The 15791-nt window shown below is 44.7% G+C and overlaps 1 protein-coding gene across 1 annotated transcript; it reads right to left on the bottom strand.

The window, feature by feature from the left end:
• Nucleotides 1-302: 302 nt before the first annotated feature.
• On the bottom strand, nt 303-14691 carry LOC121578822 (GTPase IMAP family member 8). Its single transcript, XM_041893188.2, has 4 exons — nt 14619-14691; nt 5134-5226; nt 1421-2092; nt 303-1150 (listed from the first exon to the last, which is right to left on the bottom strand). Exons 1-4 carry the CDS (start codon nt 14689-14691, stop codon nt 492-494), a joined length of 1497 nt encoding a protein of 498 aa, XP_041749122.2. The 3' UTR covers nt 303-491.
• Between the last annotated feature and the right edge of the window lie 1100 nt (nt 14692-15791).

The raw sequence follows: 15791 nt of genomic DNA on the forward strand, positions 1-15791 counted from the left end.
GACAGCTTCCCAGAGAATGGCTACGGGATCTGTCATCTTCATTCACTGTGGAACAACACAACAAGATGGGGGGTTGGACACCAGAAGTCAGAATATGATAACAGAAATGAAGTTACCAGCTTATTGTTTACTGTTAGGGGGAAGCCACTGATAGCTCTCTGCTCTCTTTCCTGGTTTTGTCAGCATCATCAGTCCTCCTGTGGCTCCTGAGCTTATCTCAGATTCAGCTATGGAGCTCAGGGAGCCATATGCAGAGGTTCTCTGAGACTGGCTGTCAGATCTGTGATCTCCACTCACTGTGGAAGAAAACAAGAACATTGAATAGTGTCTGGTATTTAGCAAAATGAGAACCAATGTTGATCAACCTAATCACAATGGTTATAAACTAAACATAAAAATGACAATGTTCATGCTAGGTAAATTATGCGATATTTGAATTTTGAATGTCAGATTACCAGAAATATACTCTGCATAGACCCCTGTACTACATTTTAGTCAGAATTCGTCTTACTGTTTGGAGGAAGCCACTTCATACTGTCAGCTTTCCTGATTGGTGCAGATTGTTTGATCTGATCAGGAAACACATATCCACTGTTTCCTGCCACCATCTCCTCTATCTTCTCCAGCAGCTCTGTGACCTGAGTGCCGTCACCCTCGTTGACATTGTTGAGAACATGATACCTGTTCCCACATTTCTCGACAAGCCACTGGAGGGCCTTCCCCTCACTTTCAATATGCTGTTCAATGGCTGTGTTTCCAAGACAATCCCCATAGGTGAACAGCACTATAGTGTGACTCCAGACTCTCTCACTGAGAAGCTCCATGTGTTCCTCTATTGCTCTTCTTTCTTTCTCAGTGAATGAAACATCCCCCCGAATGACCAGGAGGAAAGTGTGGGGTCCTGGGGGGCACTGAGACACACTGAGCACAATCTCCTGTTTAACCATTTTAGGAGTGAACTCTATGGGGAGATTCCCCCACCAGCCTGGAGTGTCGACCACAGTGAGCTGCCTCCCTGCTACTTTTGAGCAACAAGCAGCTACCCTCAGGCACTCCTTTCTGCCCAGGATGGTGTTACCTGCTGAACTCTTCCCAGATAATCTAGCCCCGAGCAGCACAATCCTCAGCACTGAGAGATGGACAGAGTCACCTGGCAGAGAGATAGTACATAGCCTTTTTAGGTAATGACATGCATGACTATAAGAATTAAATGGCCGCTGTTCGGAAATATTCCATTGACTGTTGCCATGTACATGAGACATACAGTATGTTCTAAGGCATATGCCTTAGCTCTGTGACAGAAATTATAGTATATTAATTATAATATATTATGACACAGCAAAATGAGTATGTTTTTCAGCTAAATTACTATAAAATGTGCAAATATTGACATATGTCATTTAACTTCAGATAAACATACCCATTAGTGTCACAAGGGTCTCTCGCTGTTCCTGCACCTTCGTAAGTCTCTGTTTCACTCCCTCTTCCTCCACTTTCTTTCTGCCTTCAATCTTTTCTAGTGTCCCTCTCTTTAGCTCAAAATGGCCTCTGTTTACTGTCACCGTCTCCTCTATCTTCTGCAGCAGCTCTGTGACATCTCCCCTGTTCTTAGTGTTAAGGACATGATATCTGTTATTACATTTCTCAACAAGCCCCTGAAGGGCCTTCCCTTCTCTCTGAATATGCTGCTCAATGGTTGTTTGTCCCAGTCTTTTCCCATAGGTGAACAGCACTATAGTGTGACTCCAGACGCTCTCACCGAGAAGCTCCAGATGGTCCTCTACTGCTTCTCTGTGGTCCTCTGTGAATGAATCATCCACCTGTATAACCAGGAGGAGAATGTGGGGTCCTGGGGGGCACTGAGACACACTGAGCACAATCTCCCGTTTAACCAGCTCAGGAGTGGACTCTACAGGGTAATTTTCCCACCAGCCTGGAGTGTCGACCACAGTGACCTGCCTCCCTGCAACTTCTCTCCGTCTCTTCACACACTGAGCAGCTCTCCTCAAGTCAAACTCATCTCTGCCCAGGATGGTGTTTCCTGCTGAGCTCTTCCCAGATAATCTAGATCCCAGCAGCACAATCCGCAGCTCTGAGAGATGGGAAAAGTTACCTGGCAGCATGAATTTCTTTTAAAAATCATGTTAGCATTACGCGATGAAACTATATTAATCTATAATTTCCCATTTATTTGTTCAGGGCAGCAGTGCATTTAAATTTATCTGGGAACTCATTTATAGAAATTTGTAAATTCAGCGTAAACTCACATTCTTAAAAAATACAGTATGTTTATTTTTTAAGAAAGTTTCATGCAAAATCCAAAGTGAATAATAAGGTTGCACGTTCAAGGCTTATAAATCACAAACTTTTTGATTTCAACGTATCGGTATGCACAATTTATGATCAAATCAGGCCCCTGATCTTTATGATATAATTGCTGTCAGTAGACTTTTCTGCCAACTTACTATTTTCAATGTATTTGGGTATCATTATACATGAAATGTACATATCTGGTCATTTATATTAATAACAGCATTTTGGCAGTCAATATCTATCATCTCTCTATTATTCCATGTTCAGTATTTACAATATAAACACATACAACAACAAGGCAACAGTAAATAAACATGTCATCCCCCCACCTTGGGCCCATTAGTGACAACAATTCAAACTAGACTATAGTGCGGTCAAACTGGGAAATGGTTCCAATCGTTTTTCCACCATTCATATTTTTTATTGGCTTTTATCAATATATTCGGCTCTATTTACTCTTAGATTTGAAAATGCTAATTAGCATAAAAGTAGAAATCATGCAAAACTACAAATCCCTGCAAGCTCCTGCACGTCATCTCTAGCTGACACCTTTGCGAACAGGTATTGTGTCAATTTAAAACTTGCACAAGACAGTTCACAGAATTGTCCATTGAAAGAAATGTAGCAAATTTATTAATTACTACATTTAACTAACATTAGATAGTTAATCCAGAGATTCTTACCTTTGCCTCGATTTGGCAGTCTCGTCCAGATCATCATGGCATTTGTAGTTCTTTATGATAGCCACATTAGCAGCTAATTAGCATTTCATTTTTGGGGCTAAATACAGGCGATAAAAAGTTACCTTGTCCTAGAGAGATTTACATGGTTATCAAAACGTCACGCCAGGGTTAGCGTACACGAAACACAGCCTTTATTTTAAGTGTTTCTAAAATCCCCTATGGGAAAAATGAGTGGTGGAAAAACGATTGGAACTATTTATTTGTTTGACCAATAGGTTTTATGGGTATTATGACATTTATTGGTATTATGATACTGTGGTACGCTATACTGATAGTAATAAAACATGTGCCTGTTACAGCGCCACCATATGGTCGATATGAATGTTCTTACATATTGTAATGAAACAGGCAGGGAACAGGTCTCGAACCCTCAACCTTCTAGCCCGAAGTCCAAAGCATGCTCGCGTGGCAGAGTCGATATCCGCGCTTATAAACCCAGGGTCGTTACACAACTCCCTCCTTTCAAAGTGCATGTCCCCGCGCTAGCCTACAACTCAACGTCTTACAGGAACGCGATCACCGGCCAAGCACACGCACGTTCGTGGATGCAAGGTCCGATCACTTCTGACACCAATGTAATGAAACAGGCAGGGGGCAGGTCTCCAACCCTCAACCTTCTGGCCCTAAGTCCACCGCGCCATCGACTGTGCCCCAAAAGCATGCTCGCGTGGCAGAGTCGATATCCGCGCTTATAAACCCAGGGTCGGTACAATATATTGAGTCTAAACAGTGTTTGCAACATGTGTACCAAATGTTGTAACAATACGTATATCCGTGACTTCTTTACATGCATTTATGTGCCAGACCACGCCGACATGAATGTCTATTGGTCAATAGCAGCCATGCTGTTTTAGGTACCAATCTGGAAAATATTGCGTTGAGAGACTTTTGGCTATAGATGCCACATAGCAAGTTTTGTGCAGCGTTTTATGTGTTTTACACAAACATTTTAATGCCGTAAAATCTATCATGGCGGACCTTATGGGTCCCTGAGGCAAATGTGTTCCTTGTGAGTAGAGGGACCTATGTACCGAATTTCATGACTTTAAGGCCTTTTATCAATTAGATTTGCTCACCTCCTGCGTCCTCTCTCGCCTCCTTTTGAAAAAGGTCAGAGTCCGCGAGGAGAGTGAACGTGGATGGAAATGCGCTTGCTTGAAATGAGACGATCCTTCTCCACTCGCGCATCATTAGGCAAATTACATTTACATGGGTGGATCCCAAAATAAATGTGTAAAGCGCTCAAAACAAATTAAGTTAGTTGTGCAAGACATTTTATAGATAAAACGATAAGTACCATATTGTTTTTAAACATGTGCATGGTTTTCTCCTTTGACAATACAACAGCTGATTCAAAGGGGGTGTGGCAGATTTCAAAACTCTTCCGCCGTAGGATACACTTGTGCTTGCTCGCCAAAAGGAGGTTATCGAGGAGGGTAGGACCCTACTCCGTTCGCCTACTGACGAATTGGCACACTCCTCGACCATTCGACCACATAACAGTTTACGGTTCAAGGAGAAAGGAAGGAGGAGAGTGGATGGAGGACAGACTTTTACCCAAACGAGAAAACCTCCTAGTCAAACGGGGTGAGGGGGCGTGACCTTTTAAAGTTTGCATTTTCAATCGCTTGTTGTAGTGCCACCATCTGGCCAATCAGTATAATTTTGTAAAAGCAAGACCATAGAGAATGATAGAGAAAGCATCCCTATATAGTTCCCATTATGGCGTCTGAGCGAACGGGCAGCGCCATTGAGGAAATCTCCATCTTGAAGTAGTCAATTTTCTTCTTCACGATTGGCTGATCCCTCCTGATGACCCGACTGGACATTACTCCAAAGAGCGTCGTCAAGAAGGATCAGCCAATAAAGTTGGAAGTCCCACCCAGCTGTCAACATGTTAAAACAGCCTTTTGGCCACTAGCAGCCTCTATCATTCTCTATGGGCAAGATGCATCGTTCACCGAAGTTCAGTCAAAATTGGGCCAGAGCTGTCAGATATTGTGTGTGACGATGGACGGACACAGATCCAGTCCCCTGCCCGATTTTACCATGGGGGATAATAATGATAGGAAGTTACCTGTGTTTAATACTCTGATACACCTTTGTGCTTTTCCTGAGGCTACTTCTTCACTTTCTCTTCTTTCTTGCATTCTGGAATCGTCATTCACTCCTGCAGTAGGAAAGAAACACATTTATCAACTCAGAAACACTCCAGAGATCAGGCCCTTTCCTCCCTCCAAACAATGGCAAAGGTTGTCAAAAATCCGAATCAACAGCTGAGCCGAATTTTAGGTGAAACATATTTTAGCCTACATGACAAACTGTGTTTTTAACCATTTTTCTTCCCAGCTGCCTAAACCACCAAAGGCCTTTTCACACTGGATTGTTCTAAGCCCCGGGCTATTTTAGTTCTAGGCTAAAAAGACTGGCCCTGGGCTAGCTTATCCTGTTTTCACACAAGCATTTGTTAACCCTGGGCTAAACTTTAGCCCTGGGCTATGGATTCCACAGTTGTATTCCAAAGCCCTGAGCTAAAAGACAACACACATGCGACAAACATTCTATCTTTGCCACACAACCAATGTTTTACTTTTTTATTTAACCTTTATTTTATCAGGGAGTCGTACTAAGACCAATGTCTCTTTTACAGATGAGCCCTGAATTACAGAAATTACAGAAAATACACACGTCAATATATAAATACAACATGCAAGCAGAAAGAAAGAAAAACAGTCATAAAAAACAAACACATTCATCAGTAATAAGGTCCTCAATCAGTTTTCTGAATTGCCCTAGAGGCACCAAAACATCACATTTAAGAACATTTTGAAGATTGTTCCACAAATAAGGTGCAAGAAAACTCAAAGCTGATTTACCTAACTCAGTAGAGACCAAAGGAGTTTCCAGAGTTAACCATCCCTGAGACCGGGTGTGGTAACTCGTATGTCTAAAGTTTAGTAAAGATGTTAGTGGGACTTTTGGTAAAAGGGCTTTATAAATGAAAATATAGCAATGTATTAACCTATGTGACATCAAAGAGGGCCAACCAACTTTCTGGTAGAGAATGCAGTGATGAGTACTACATTTGTCGCCTGTAATAAAGCACAGTGAAGGTGGAGGTAGGGGACGATTATGGCCAAGGAGGTGCGTGTGCATGGACGTCGGAGGATCTGGCATCGGAGCACATTGGCTAGACCGCTAGAATGATGGCGGCTGAAGCGGGCATGAGTGCTTCATCGAGTGTGCTTCGCGCGGATTCTGGGGAGCGGACCGAAGGGGTGACGTCGACGCTGCGTGACGAGGAGGCTGGGGCTCAGGATGTAAACAAGCATGGCGGCGCCCCGTCCCCGATCTGTTAAGACCCCGAAGTACTCCGGTAAGGCGGATTGGGAAGCTTTTCATGCTCAGTTTGAACTGTTAGCTCAGTACTCCGGTAAGGCGGATTGGGAAGCTTTTCATGCTCAGTTTGAACTGTTAGCTCAGTACTCCGGTAAGGCGGATTGGGAAGCTTTTCATGCTCAGTTTGAACTGTTAGCTCAGTACTCCGGTAAGGCGGATTGGGAAGCTTTTCATGCTCAGTTTGAACTGTTAGCTCAGTACTCCGGTAAGGCGGATTGGGAAGCTTTTCATGCTCAGTTTGAACTGTTAGCTCAGTACTCCGGTAAGGCGGATTGGGAAGCTTTTCATGCTCAGTTTGAACTGTTAGCTCAGTACTCCGGTAAGGCGGATTGGGAAGCTTTTCATGCTCAGTTTGAACTGTTAGCTCAGTACTCCGGTAAGGCGGATTGGGAAGCTTTTCATGCTCAGTTTGAACTGTTAGCTCAGTACTCCGGTAAGGCGGATTGGGAAGCTTTTCATGCTCAGTTTGAACTGTTAGCTCATTTTGGGGGGTGGTCGAATGAAAATAGGGCACTGCAGTTGGCTTTGTGCCTCACGGATGATGCTCTATCCTGTTTGATATTGATTAGCCCCGAGGACAGACGTGATTATGGGGCTTTAGTTGGAGCACTGAGGAGGCGCTTTGGACAGTGTGTTCAGCCCGGGCTGCTGCGCTCCAAACTGAGTAATAGACGCAGGCAGCCTGGAGAGCCACTACGGGTGCTAGCTAATGACATTGAGAGCCTCTCTCGGCGGGCATATGCTCACATGCCCCCCTCCATACAGCGCGAGCTAGCACAGGACCAGTTCATACAGGCGCTCTCTCCTAAGGAGCTGCGCATATAGACCCAGCTGGCTCATCCTGAGTCATTGCAGATAGCCTTGGAGATGGCTTTGGAGAGGGAGCTCGTGTGGGCTGGGGCTTCGGTGGGGGTGCAAGGAGACACACCCACTGTGTGGGCAGTGGGGCAGAGCAGCCCAGAGCGGATAAAACTGCATGGGTGGCTTAAATGACTGAACTCATTCGTGCTGTGTCGCTACAGGTGGCATGCAACACACGCCCTGGTCCCATGGTCTGCTGGGGGTGTGGCCAGCCAGGCCATCTGCGCTGGGATTGCCCCATGTCCCTCAGAGCTCAGGCTCGGGGTCTGCATAGACGGACCCCTGGCTCTCTTTCCCAACCACCACCATCGCCAGGAGGAGCCCACCGGCATGGACGGGGGAGCAAGGCTCCACGCCCCCCCAGAAGCAGACGAGTGCAGGCGGATGGAGCCTGTTGTTGTGGTGGGTCGGATCTGTGTTGGGGACTTTTGTCATGTCCCTGTCACTGTGGATGCCCTGCTCTGCCCTGGTGGACACTGGGTCCACAGTAACCCTGGTGAGGCCGGATATTGTGCCAGGTTGGACTCAGTTTGAGCCCACAACTGTGCAGCTCCGCACAGTCACAGGTGAGCTGGCACCCATGAAAGGGAAGGGAATAATAACTCTGACAGTCGGGGGCCGGACTGTGCGTCATCCTGTGTGTGTGGCGGCTATGCAGGACCCTTAGGAGTCAGACTCATCTGGTGCAGCATGAGATCAACACAGGTGATGCTTGGCCCATCAAGATGCGTCCCGCCGGCAGGAGGCAGCAGACAAGGCTGTGTTGGAGATGCAGACTTCATCGAGCCCTCATACAACCCCTGGGTGGCACCAGTCGTCATGGTTCCTAAGAAGAGGGGCAAGCTGAGGTTCTGTGCGGACTGGTGCGGCTGAATGAGGTAACCAGGAAGGACTCATACCCCATACCACGCATCGATGAGTCACTGGACCTGGTTAGGGGTCCTCCTGGTTCTCCTCACTAGACCTCCGTAGTGGCTACTGGCAGGTGCCCCTCTTCCCAGAGGCCAGAGCCAAAACTGCGTTCTCCACTAACAGAGGACACCGGCAGTTCAAAGTCCTGTTCTTCAGCCTGTGCAACGCTCCAGCTACTTTTGAGCGTTTGATGGACAGGGTGCTGGATGGCATTTTTTTTTTTTTTTTACCTTTATTTAACTAGAGTTCTAAACTCCAGGGCAAAGTCTTGCGCGGTCCTCGTCCCCTGCCTCAGATGGACCAGACGCTCGCCTGCCTCTCTACCTTCGGGGGGATGATCGAAGACCGCCCGGAAGAGGCGAGCGAACGCCCCGTAGTTGTCCAACGCATCTCCTCCTTCACTCCAGACCGCGTTGGCCCACTCCAGGGCTTTCCCCGAGAGGTAGGAGACGAGGGCGGACACCTTCTCCCGCTCCGATGGAGCCGGGCTGATGGTGGAAAAATAGAGGTCCAGCTGCAAGAGGAATCCTTTTTTTGTGGAAGGATGAAATAGTATGAATAAATGCATAAAAATTATGTTTTAATGAAAAATAACCTGTTATATAAAAGTGATAATGCCCTCGAAGCCGGTGTTTGGAGGATATATTGGCACGGTATGCCGGCCCTCGATGTGCCAATATATCCTCCAAACACCGGCTTCGAGGGCATTATCACTTAAATAATGCACGCTCTAGAGTACCCTTCAAGCCTTGGATACCATGTGAAGCCAGGCTTCCCCAAAACAATCTTTCGTCTCTCTGTGTTTCATAATTTTCCTTCAATTTGCAAGAGGCTGAACGTAGCTCATCGACGAAAGCATCAGAGTGAGGGAAACAGCGCCCCTCTGTCTCATTATGTGTAGCCCATCTATCTGATGCTGTCTGGTCAAAAAGAGTATGACATTGTTGCCACCCGTAGCATTGAATGCAAGGGAAGCCTGAGAGCATTTGGCCTCCCTTGATAAAACAATTATAGCCAATCAGGATTGAGCTAAACTCTTTAATTGACAAATTGGTCCATTCGGACCAGACCGGCTTTATCCCTAACAGAAACTCATTCTTCAATCTCAGGCGCCTCTTCAACATTATGTATTCTCAGAGGTTACCTAACGTGGACCTTGCCGTTATATCTCTTGACGCCGAAAAGGCCTTTGACCAAGTTGAGTGGCCCTATCTATTCTATCTAAGGTCCTACAGAAATGTAATATTGGAGATGGGTTCATAAATTGGATCCAGCTTTTATATAGGAACCCCTGTGCGAGAATACTCACTAACCAATCACTGTCGCCCCGATTTAACCTTCACAGAGGGACAAGGCAGGGTTGTGCGCTGTCGCCTATGCTCTTCGCCCTAATTATTGAACCTCTCGCTCAAGCGATCAGATCTCATTCAGCAATACACGGCTATAATACTAAAGATACTCTAAATAAGATTTCCCTATACGCAGATGATATTCTCCTCTATGTAACAGAACCCCAAGCTAGTATTCCAGTTATTCTTGAGGTGATTAATTAGTTTGGTACCTTCTCGGGATACAGAATAAATTGATGCCCATACGGTTGCAAAACACCTCCTGGCTAGAACATCTTCCAGTTAAGTTATCTTCAGAAAAATGTATCTACCTTGGAATTGTAGTTACCAAACAATACTCCTTACTATTTAAAGAGAATTTCCCTTCTCTGATGCAAAATCTCAAGGCAAACATACAATTTTGGAGAACTCTCCCAATTTCTCTGCTCGGAAGAATTAATGCCATTAAAATGGTCTTCCTCCCACAACTGCTCTACCTATACCAGAACATCCCAGTATTCATACCTAAATCCTTTCATAAACAACTGGACTCTATTATCAATCCTTTCATCTGGGATTATAAAACACACAGGATAGGTAAAAAACACCTATGTAAATCCAAGATGGAAGGAGGATTGTCTCTCCCAAATTGTATATTTTACTATTGGGCCGCTAACCTCCGCGCTGTTACGTTTTTGCTGGATGACGCACCCCCGCCACCCAGCTGGCTTAGCATGGAGCGGGAGGAGTGTCACCCCTTCTCTATTGGTGCTGTGATTTTGTCATCTGTCAATCTGGAGATGTCACTTTACCGTAACAATCCTATTATACATAGCACAGTCCGAATCTGGAAGCAAATTAATTTTTTTGAGCTTAGACCAATATCATTCATGCTCCCTGTTGCCAGGAATCCCTCCTTTGCCCCCTCTAACCTTGATAACACCTTTGAGCGATGGGGAGAGTTGGGGATAAGTACCATAGGGGATTTATATATAGGAGGGACCTTTGCTTCCTTTGAATCGCTGAGGGAAACTTATAACCTTCCCAGAAGTAACTTTTTCAGATACCTACAAATTAGAGACTATGTTAGAAAACACCTCCCAACATTTGGGAATGCTAAACCTTCCATGTTTGACGGATGCATAAAAATATGCCCCACCTCAGACAAACTGATATCTCGTCTATATGACGCTTTTCAATCTGTTAGCGCACCCTCTACTGATGCCATTGAGGCAAAATGGGAGGAAGAACTAGGGACTGATATTTCGGTGGCAGACTGGGAGGATAGCTTGGAGTATATCCACACCTGCTCCATTAACTCCAGACATCGTCTCATACAATTTAAGGTATTACACAGATTACACTATTCCAAAACTAAACTGCATAGGATATTTCCTGATACATCCCCTATGTGTGATAAATGTCAGGCTGAGCAGGGTACACTACTCCACTGCTTTGCCCTATGCTCTAGTCTGTATGGTTATTGGTGTGGAATTTTTGGGGTCCTCTCTGAAGTTCTGGAGACTTCAATAGACCCAGACCCGCTTCTGATAATCCTGGGAGTGTCCGATTCCCTAAACGGAATTAAGGGGGGGATAAAGGGGGGTATAAGTGGGGGGGGGGTTACATCTACCCTTTTTCTTTCTACCTGTCCCTGTTCTGTATGTCTTGTTTTGTAATATTAGTTTTGTGTCCAGAACTATGGGTCTTGTTGTTCATGTATGTTCTCTTATGTTCTCTAACCTCCTGAGTGGCGCAGTGGTCTAAGGCACTGCATCGCAGTGCTAACTGTGCCACTAGAGATCCTGGTTCGAATCCAGGCTCTGTCGCAGCCGGCCGCGACCGGGAGACTCATGGGGCGGCGCACAATTGGCCCAGCGTCGTCCAGGGTAGGGGAGGGAATGGCCGGCAGGGATGTAGCTCAGTTGATAGAGCATGGTGTTTGCAACGCCAGGGTTGTGGGTTCGATTCCCACTGGGGGCCAGTATAAAAATTTATTCACTTAACTGTAAGTCGCTCTGGATAAGAGCGTCTGCTAAATGACTAAAATGTAAATGTAAAAATAAGAACTGTACACATGTCTTTCATACCTATACACCATTCTTGTGTGTGTTCAATAAAAAATATTTGAACAGAGAATTGAGCTAAACTGAGTGAGCTCACCTGTGAATGGTCCTGGCGCACCAAAAAAAGTGTCAAGGAAAGCCAATTTGTATTTGGCTTCACACCAAGCACACCAAATCAAAAGTCATTTAGAGAAAAAACTTGAATTGTTGCATCTCGCGGTTTAGAAACTATGTGGTGTCGTTGTCCTCCGGTGGCTAGGTGGCCACCTATAGTATTGAATGCAAGGGAAGCTAGCTAAAATCGCCCCTTTCCTAAATTAGCCATGGATGGAGATAAGGATTTGGACCTGTGGTTTTACTTAATTCTCCATACTGGCCAATGATTATAACAGCGATTCTGAACCAACCACAAATGCATACATTGTGCCCCTGTCCTGAGAGGATGGAAGTTCAACATGTAGCTAGATGTAGTAATGTTAACTAGCTGGCCTGGCGTATCGTTGCACATGAAAATAAGTTAGGCTAGCGAGCAAGCATTTTAGCCCAGCCTGGTCTCATTTAGCCAGGTAGCCTAGGACAACAAAAACGAAAAGCATGTAGCTACTATTTGACAGAGTCATAGACCGTTTCGGCAACATGACAGAGAGGAGGATGGCATTGGCGTTTCTCTACAAGTAGGGTAGGTCAACATGTTTTTTTCTACTTGCACACAGGCACGCACAGAAATCAGTACCATGCACAGCCACATCATATTTAGCTTTCGTTGATTGGACTAAATTGTTTTTGGTATCTTTTAGTTAAACTAAGCATAGGTGATTTGATGATGTTGAAGTTGAAATGGTGCTGGAATAGTGGAGGCAGCTCCTGTTTTCTTTGCGACTTGCGGTAACTCTCCGTGGTTCTAAATCAGGGATGGGCAACTTTGATGGGGGTGGGGGCTTGTGGGTCTGCGTACCAACATCCATAGCCCACCCAGTTTTACAGCTAATTTCCTGCAATTCTACACATTTTGCCAAAGGGTGGAGGCAAATGTTTGCAGTTCTTTTGTTGATAACTGATTATCAATGGGCCCCACCCCGATCGGTAATTCGACAATGCTTACTACAAGTTTATATAATTGGCCGCTAGACTAACTTACCAACTAAAAACATTTAGCTGACATGGGCTAATTGAGTGACTGCTGATGCACAACCATATTTCGAAATTGCACCTTGTGTATTCCATTATTCTAACTCTCAACAGTAAGTTGAGACCCTGAAAATAACTTTTTTTTCTTCATTGCTCTGCAGTTGCCCATCCCTGTTCTAAATCAATAGATGTTTAGTAGTCCGAAAAGGTAGTCGGAAACATTAACTTGCTTGACCATGCTAAATGTTTGTTACATGCAATATGCTTTGTGGGCTTCACCGGACAGATGTTGCTCTCCGGTTTTGTGATAAAACAAAGGTGTGGTTGAATTTCTTCTGCTACTGTCTTCTTATTATCTCGGCCTTAGGCATATATTACGGTGGCAGGGCATGTTAACTAACAGTTTATAGAGCAAACAACGCAATTATCACAACACATAGGTTGTAATATGGCTTTTTTTTCTGGCTTGGCTTCCTCAGTGATTTTATCCACACACCGCTAGTGCCTGGATACAGTCCTTAGCTGTGGTATATTAGCCATATACCACAAACCCCCAAGGTGTATTATTGCTATCATAAACTGGTTACCAACGTTTTATTTTGTCATACCCGTGGTATAAGGTCTGTTATAAACTGGGTGGTTCGAGCCCTGAATGCTGATTGGCTGAAAGCCAATACCACGGGTATAACAAAACATTTAATTTGACTGCTCTAATTACATTGGTAAACAGTTTATAATAGTAATAAGGCACCTCGGGTTTGTAGTATATTGCCAATATAGAACGGCTAAGGGCTGTATCCAGGCACTACGCATTGCGTTGTGAATAAGGTACATTGGCCATATACCACACCATAAATATACCATGGCTTTCAGCCAATAAGTATTGTCGTAGTAAATATAAAATGTTATAGATTGGTCTGACTAAAATGTTGTGCAAGAGGTTGTGCAGGACCCATTCGTGTTAGGAGTTTGTTTTCAATAAATGCTGTTCCTGTGCAAGAACAAAGGACAGAGGGCCATATCTTGTCACCAGATGGCCTAGTCTTGCAGGAGTGCAATAACAGGACAACACCCACGCCCAAGGCCACAACCACCAGATACTCCCCACGAGTTCTTTGACACACAAACCTTTCATTTGCACGCACACTCATTCTCAACTCCCCTTCTACTGGTCGGGTGCCAAGGGCAGAGGACTCTGCCGTGCACCAATGGGGCATCTGCTCTGGACAGAGCAGACCCGCCTCCTACGCCTCGGGAACCAATCAAGGGACTAGAAGAAGGACCCCTTCCTTTATGTTACATTGTATAAAGTAATGCTGTAAACTCTGTTTAAACATCCTTCTCAACTGTCTCCATAAGAGGCAATTGATTGGGGTCCATGCATGTAGCTTGAGCAGGACAAGATCTCTCTGTTTTAATAAACTGCCTTTTTGCATTAAGCAAATTCCTCTCTGTCTAGCGTCGATGGTTTGTACTCCCTCTCCTTATTATGTGTTCACCAACAGTATCCAGGAACAAAACTACCCAGTTTATAATGGCTATTTTGGCACCGTGTTTCTGGGACTATCCCCGAAAAGTTGGTGCTAACCCTGCTCCGGAGGTGCTAGCCCACTTTAGAATGTGTAGTGGGAAGAGTCGCTTAGCCCCTGGCTAAGGAGTCTCTAGCTAAGGTGCAGTGTGAACACAACTAAAGTGTGCTAGGACGCCTTGACACTTCTCTAACATTTGTCCCTGCTTATGTTTGTTATTATCTAATTTTGTAGCATATACTACCATAAACTAAATTACTGAAGCTTGCTTTGGAACAAACTTTCAAATCGCTGCAAAATGCTGACTCAACATTCAACAGAAAATGAACGTGTATTTACCATACATGTATTCCGTCTTCTCCACTACAGCTGCTGATAAACTGACGGTGACATTCTTCTTCTTTGGTATCATGGCGTTCGCATATTTTGTGTATGCTGCCACCTACTGTGCGGTAGTGTGTTCAATCACATTACATTTGTGATGCAAAAATAAAAAGGGAGAAAAAAAATAATAAATTGCATCACCAACCAACCCTACACCTATATACAACTATTTCATAAAAATCTCAAAACATTTTATAACATTTTAAAACTCTTCTGCAGTATTCTCTGGGCTCCCGAGTGGCGCAGCGGTCTAAGGCACTGCATCTCAGTTATTGAGGCGTCACTACAGCCCCCCTGGTTCGATTCCAGGCTGTCGTGATTGGGAGTTCCATAGGGCTTGGCCGGTGTAGGCTGTCATTGTAAATAAGAATTTGTTCTTAACTGACTTGCCTAGTTAAATAAAGGTAAAATAAAATAAAAATTATCGTACACCCAGGTACTTCTCTGCAGCTGACACCTACACTCAATAAAAACCCAGTACCCCGTTCAACTACTTTGACCCTATCTGCTCCTGCACCATGCCAATGGCCTGGGAGGATGGGACAACACCCTGTAACTCTTCTGAAGTAAAATCTTGTATACACAAATACTTCTCTGCAGCTGCCACCACAACATCTATTTTCTGTGATTTACGTTCCATTTCTGTAGTACAGTTTATAACCATTGCTATGAACGCTAAGAAGCCATATATCACTTACTGAAGCATAAATCACTCGTTGGCCTATCCCTCTGTGCTGGCACAAATCTAATACTCACCCTTGACCCATCATCCTCTACTTTTTTCACTGCCTCAGCATATGTCACCTTCTGCACTACTCTGACTCTAGTCACCTCAACCTGCCTCTCTCGCACCGGATACTTCCGATCCCCAGCAACATGGGCACCCCGACAGTTGACACACACAACTTCTTCCCACCGAAACTATACAAGCCACTAGGCAGCTACCTGCTCCCCCTGTCCCAACGAACATTTACCCTGCCCCCACCCCCGATGGACATTTATCATTGCTACAGCTGTTAATATGCATATATTATTCTTATTTATATTGTTCTTTTTTATTATTGTTTCATTTATTCATAACAATATCTAAAGAAATCCACAGTCTCTCACACACACACACCTAGAGTA

Source organism: Coregonus clupeaformis, chromosome 12 (assembly GCF_020615455.1).
Source record: "Coregonus clupeaformis isolate EN_2021a chromosome 12, ASM2061545v1, whole genome shotgun sequence".
NCBI classification, from domain to species: domain Eukaryota; kingdom Metazoa; phylum Chordata; class Actinopteri; order Salmoniformes; family Salmonidae; genus Coregonus; species Coregonus clupeaformis.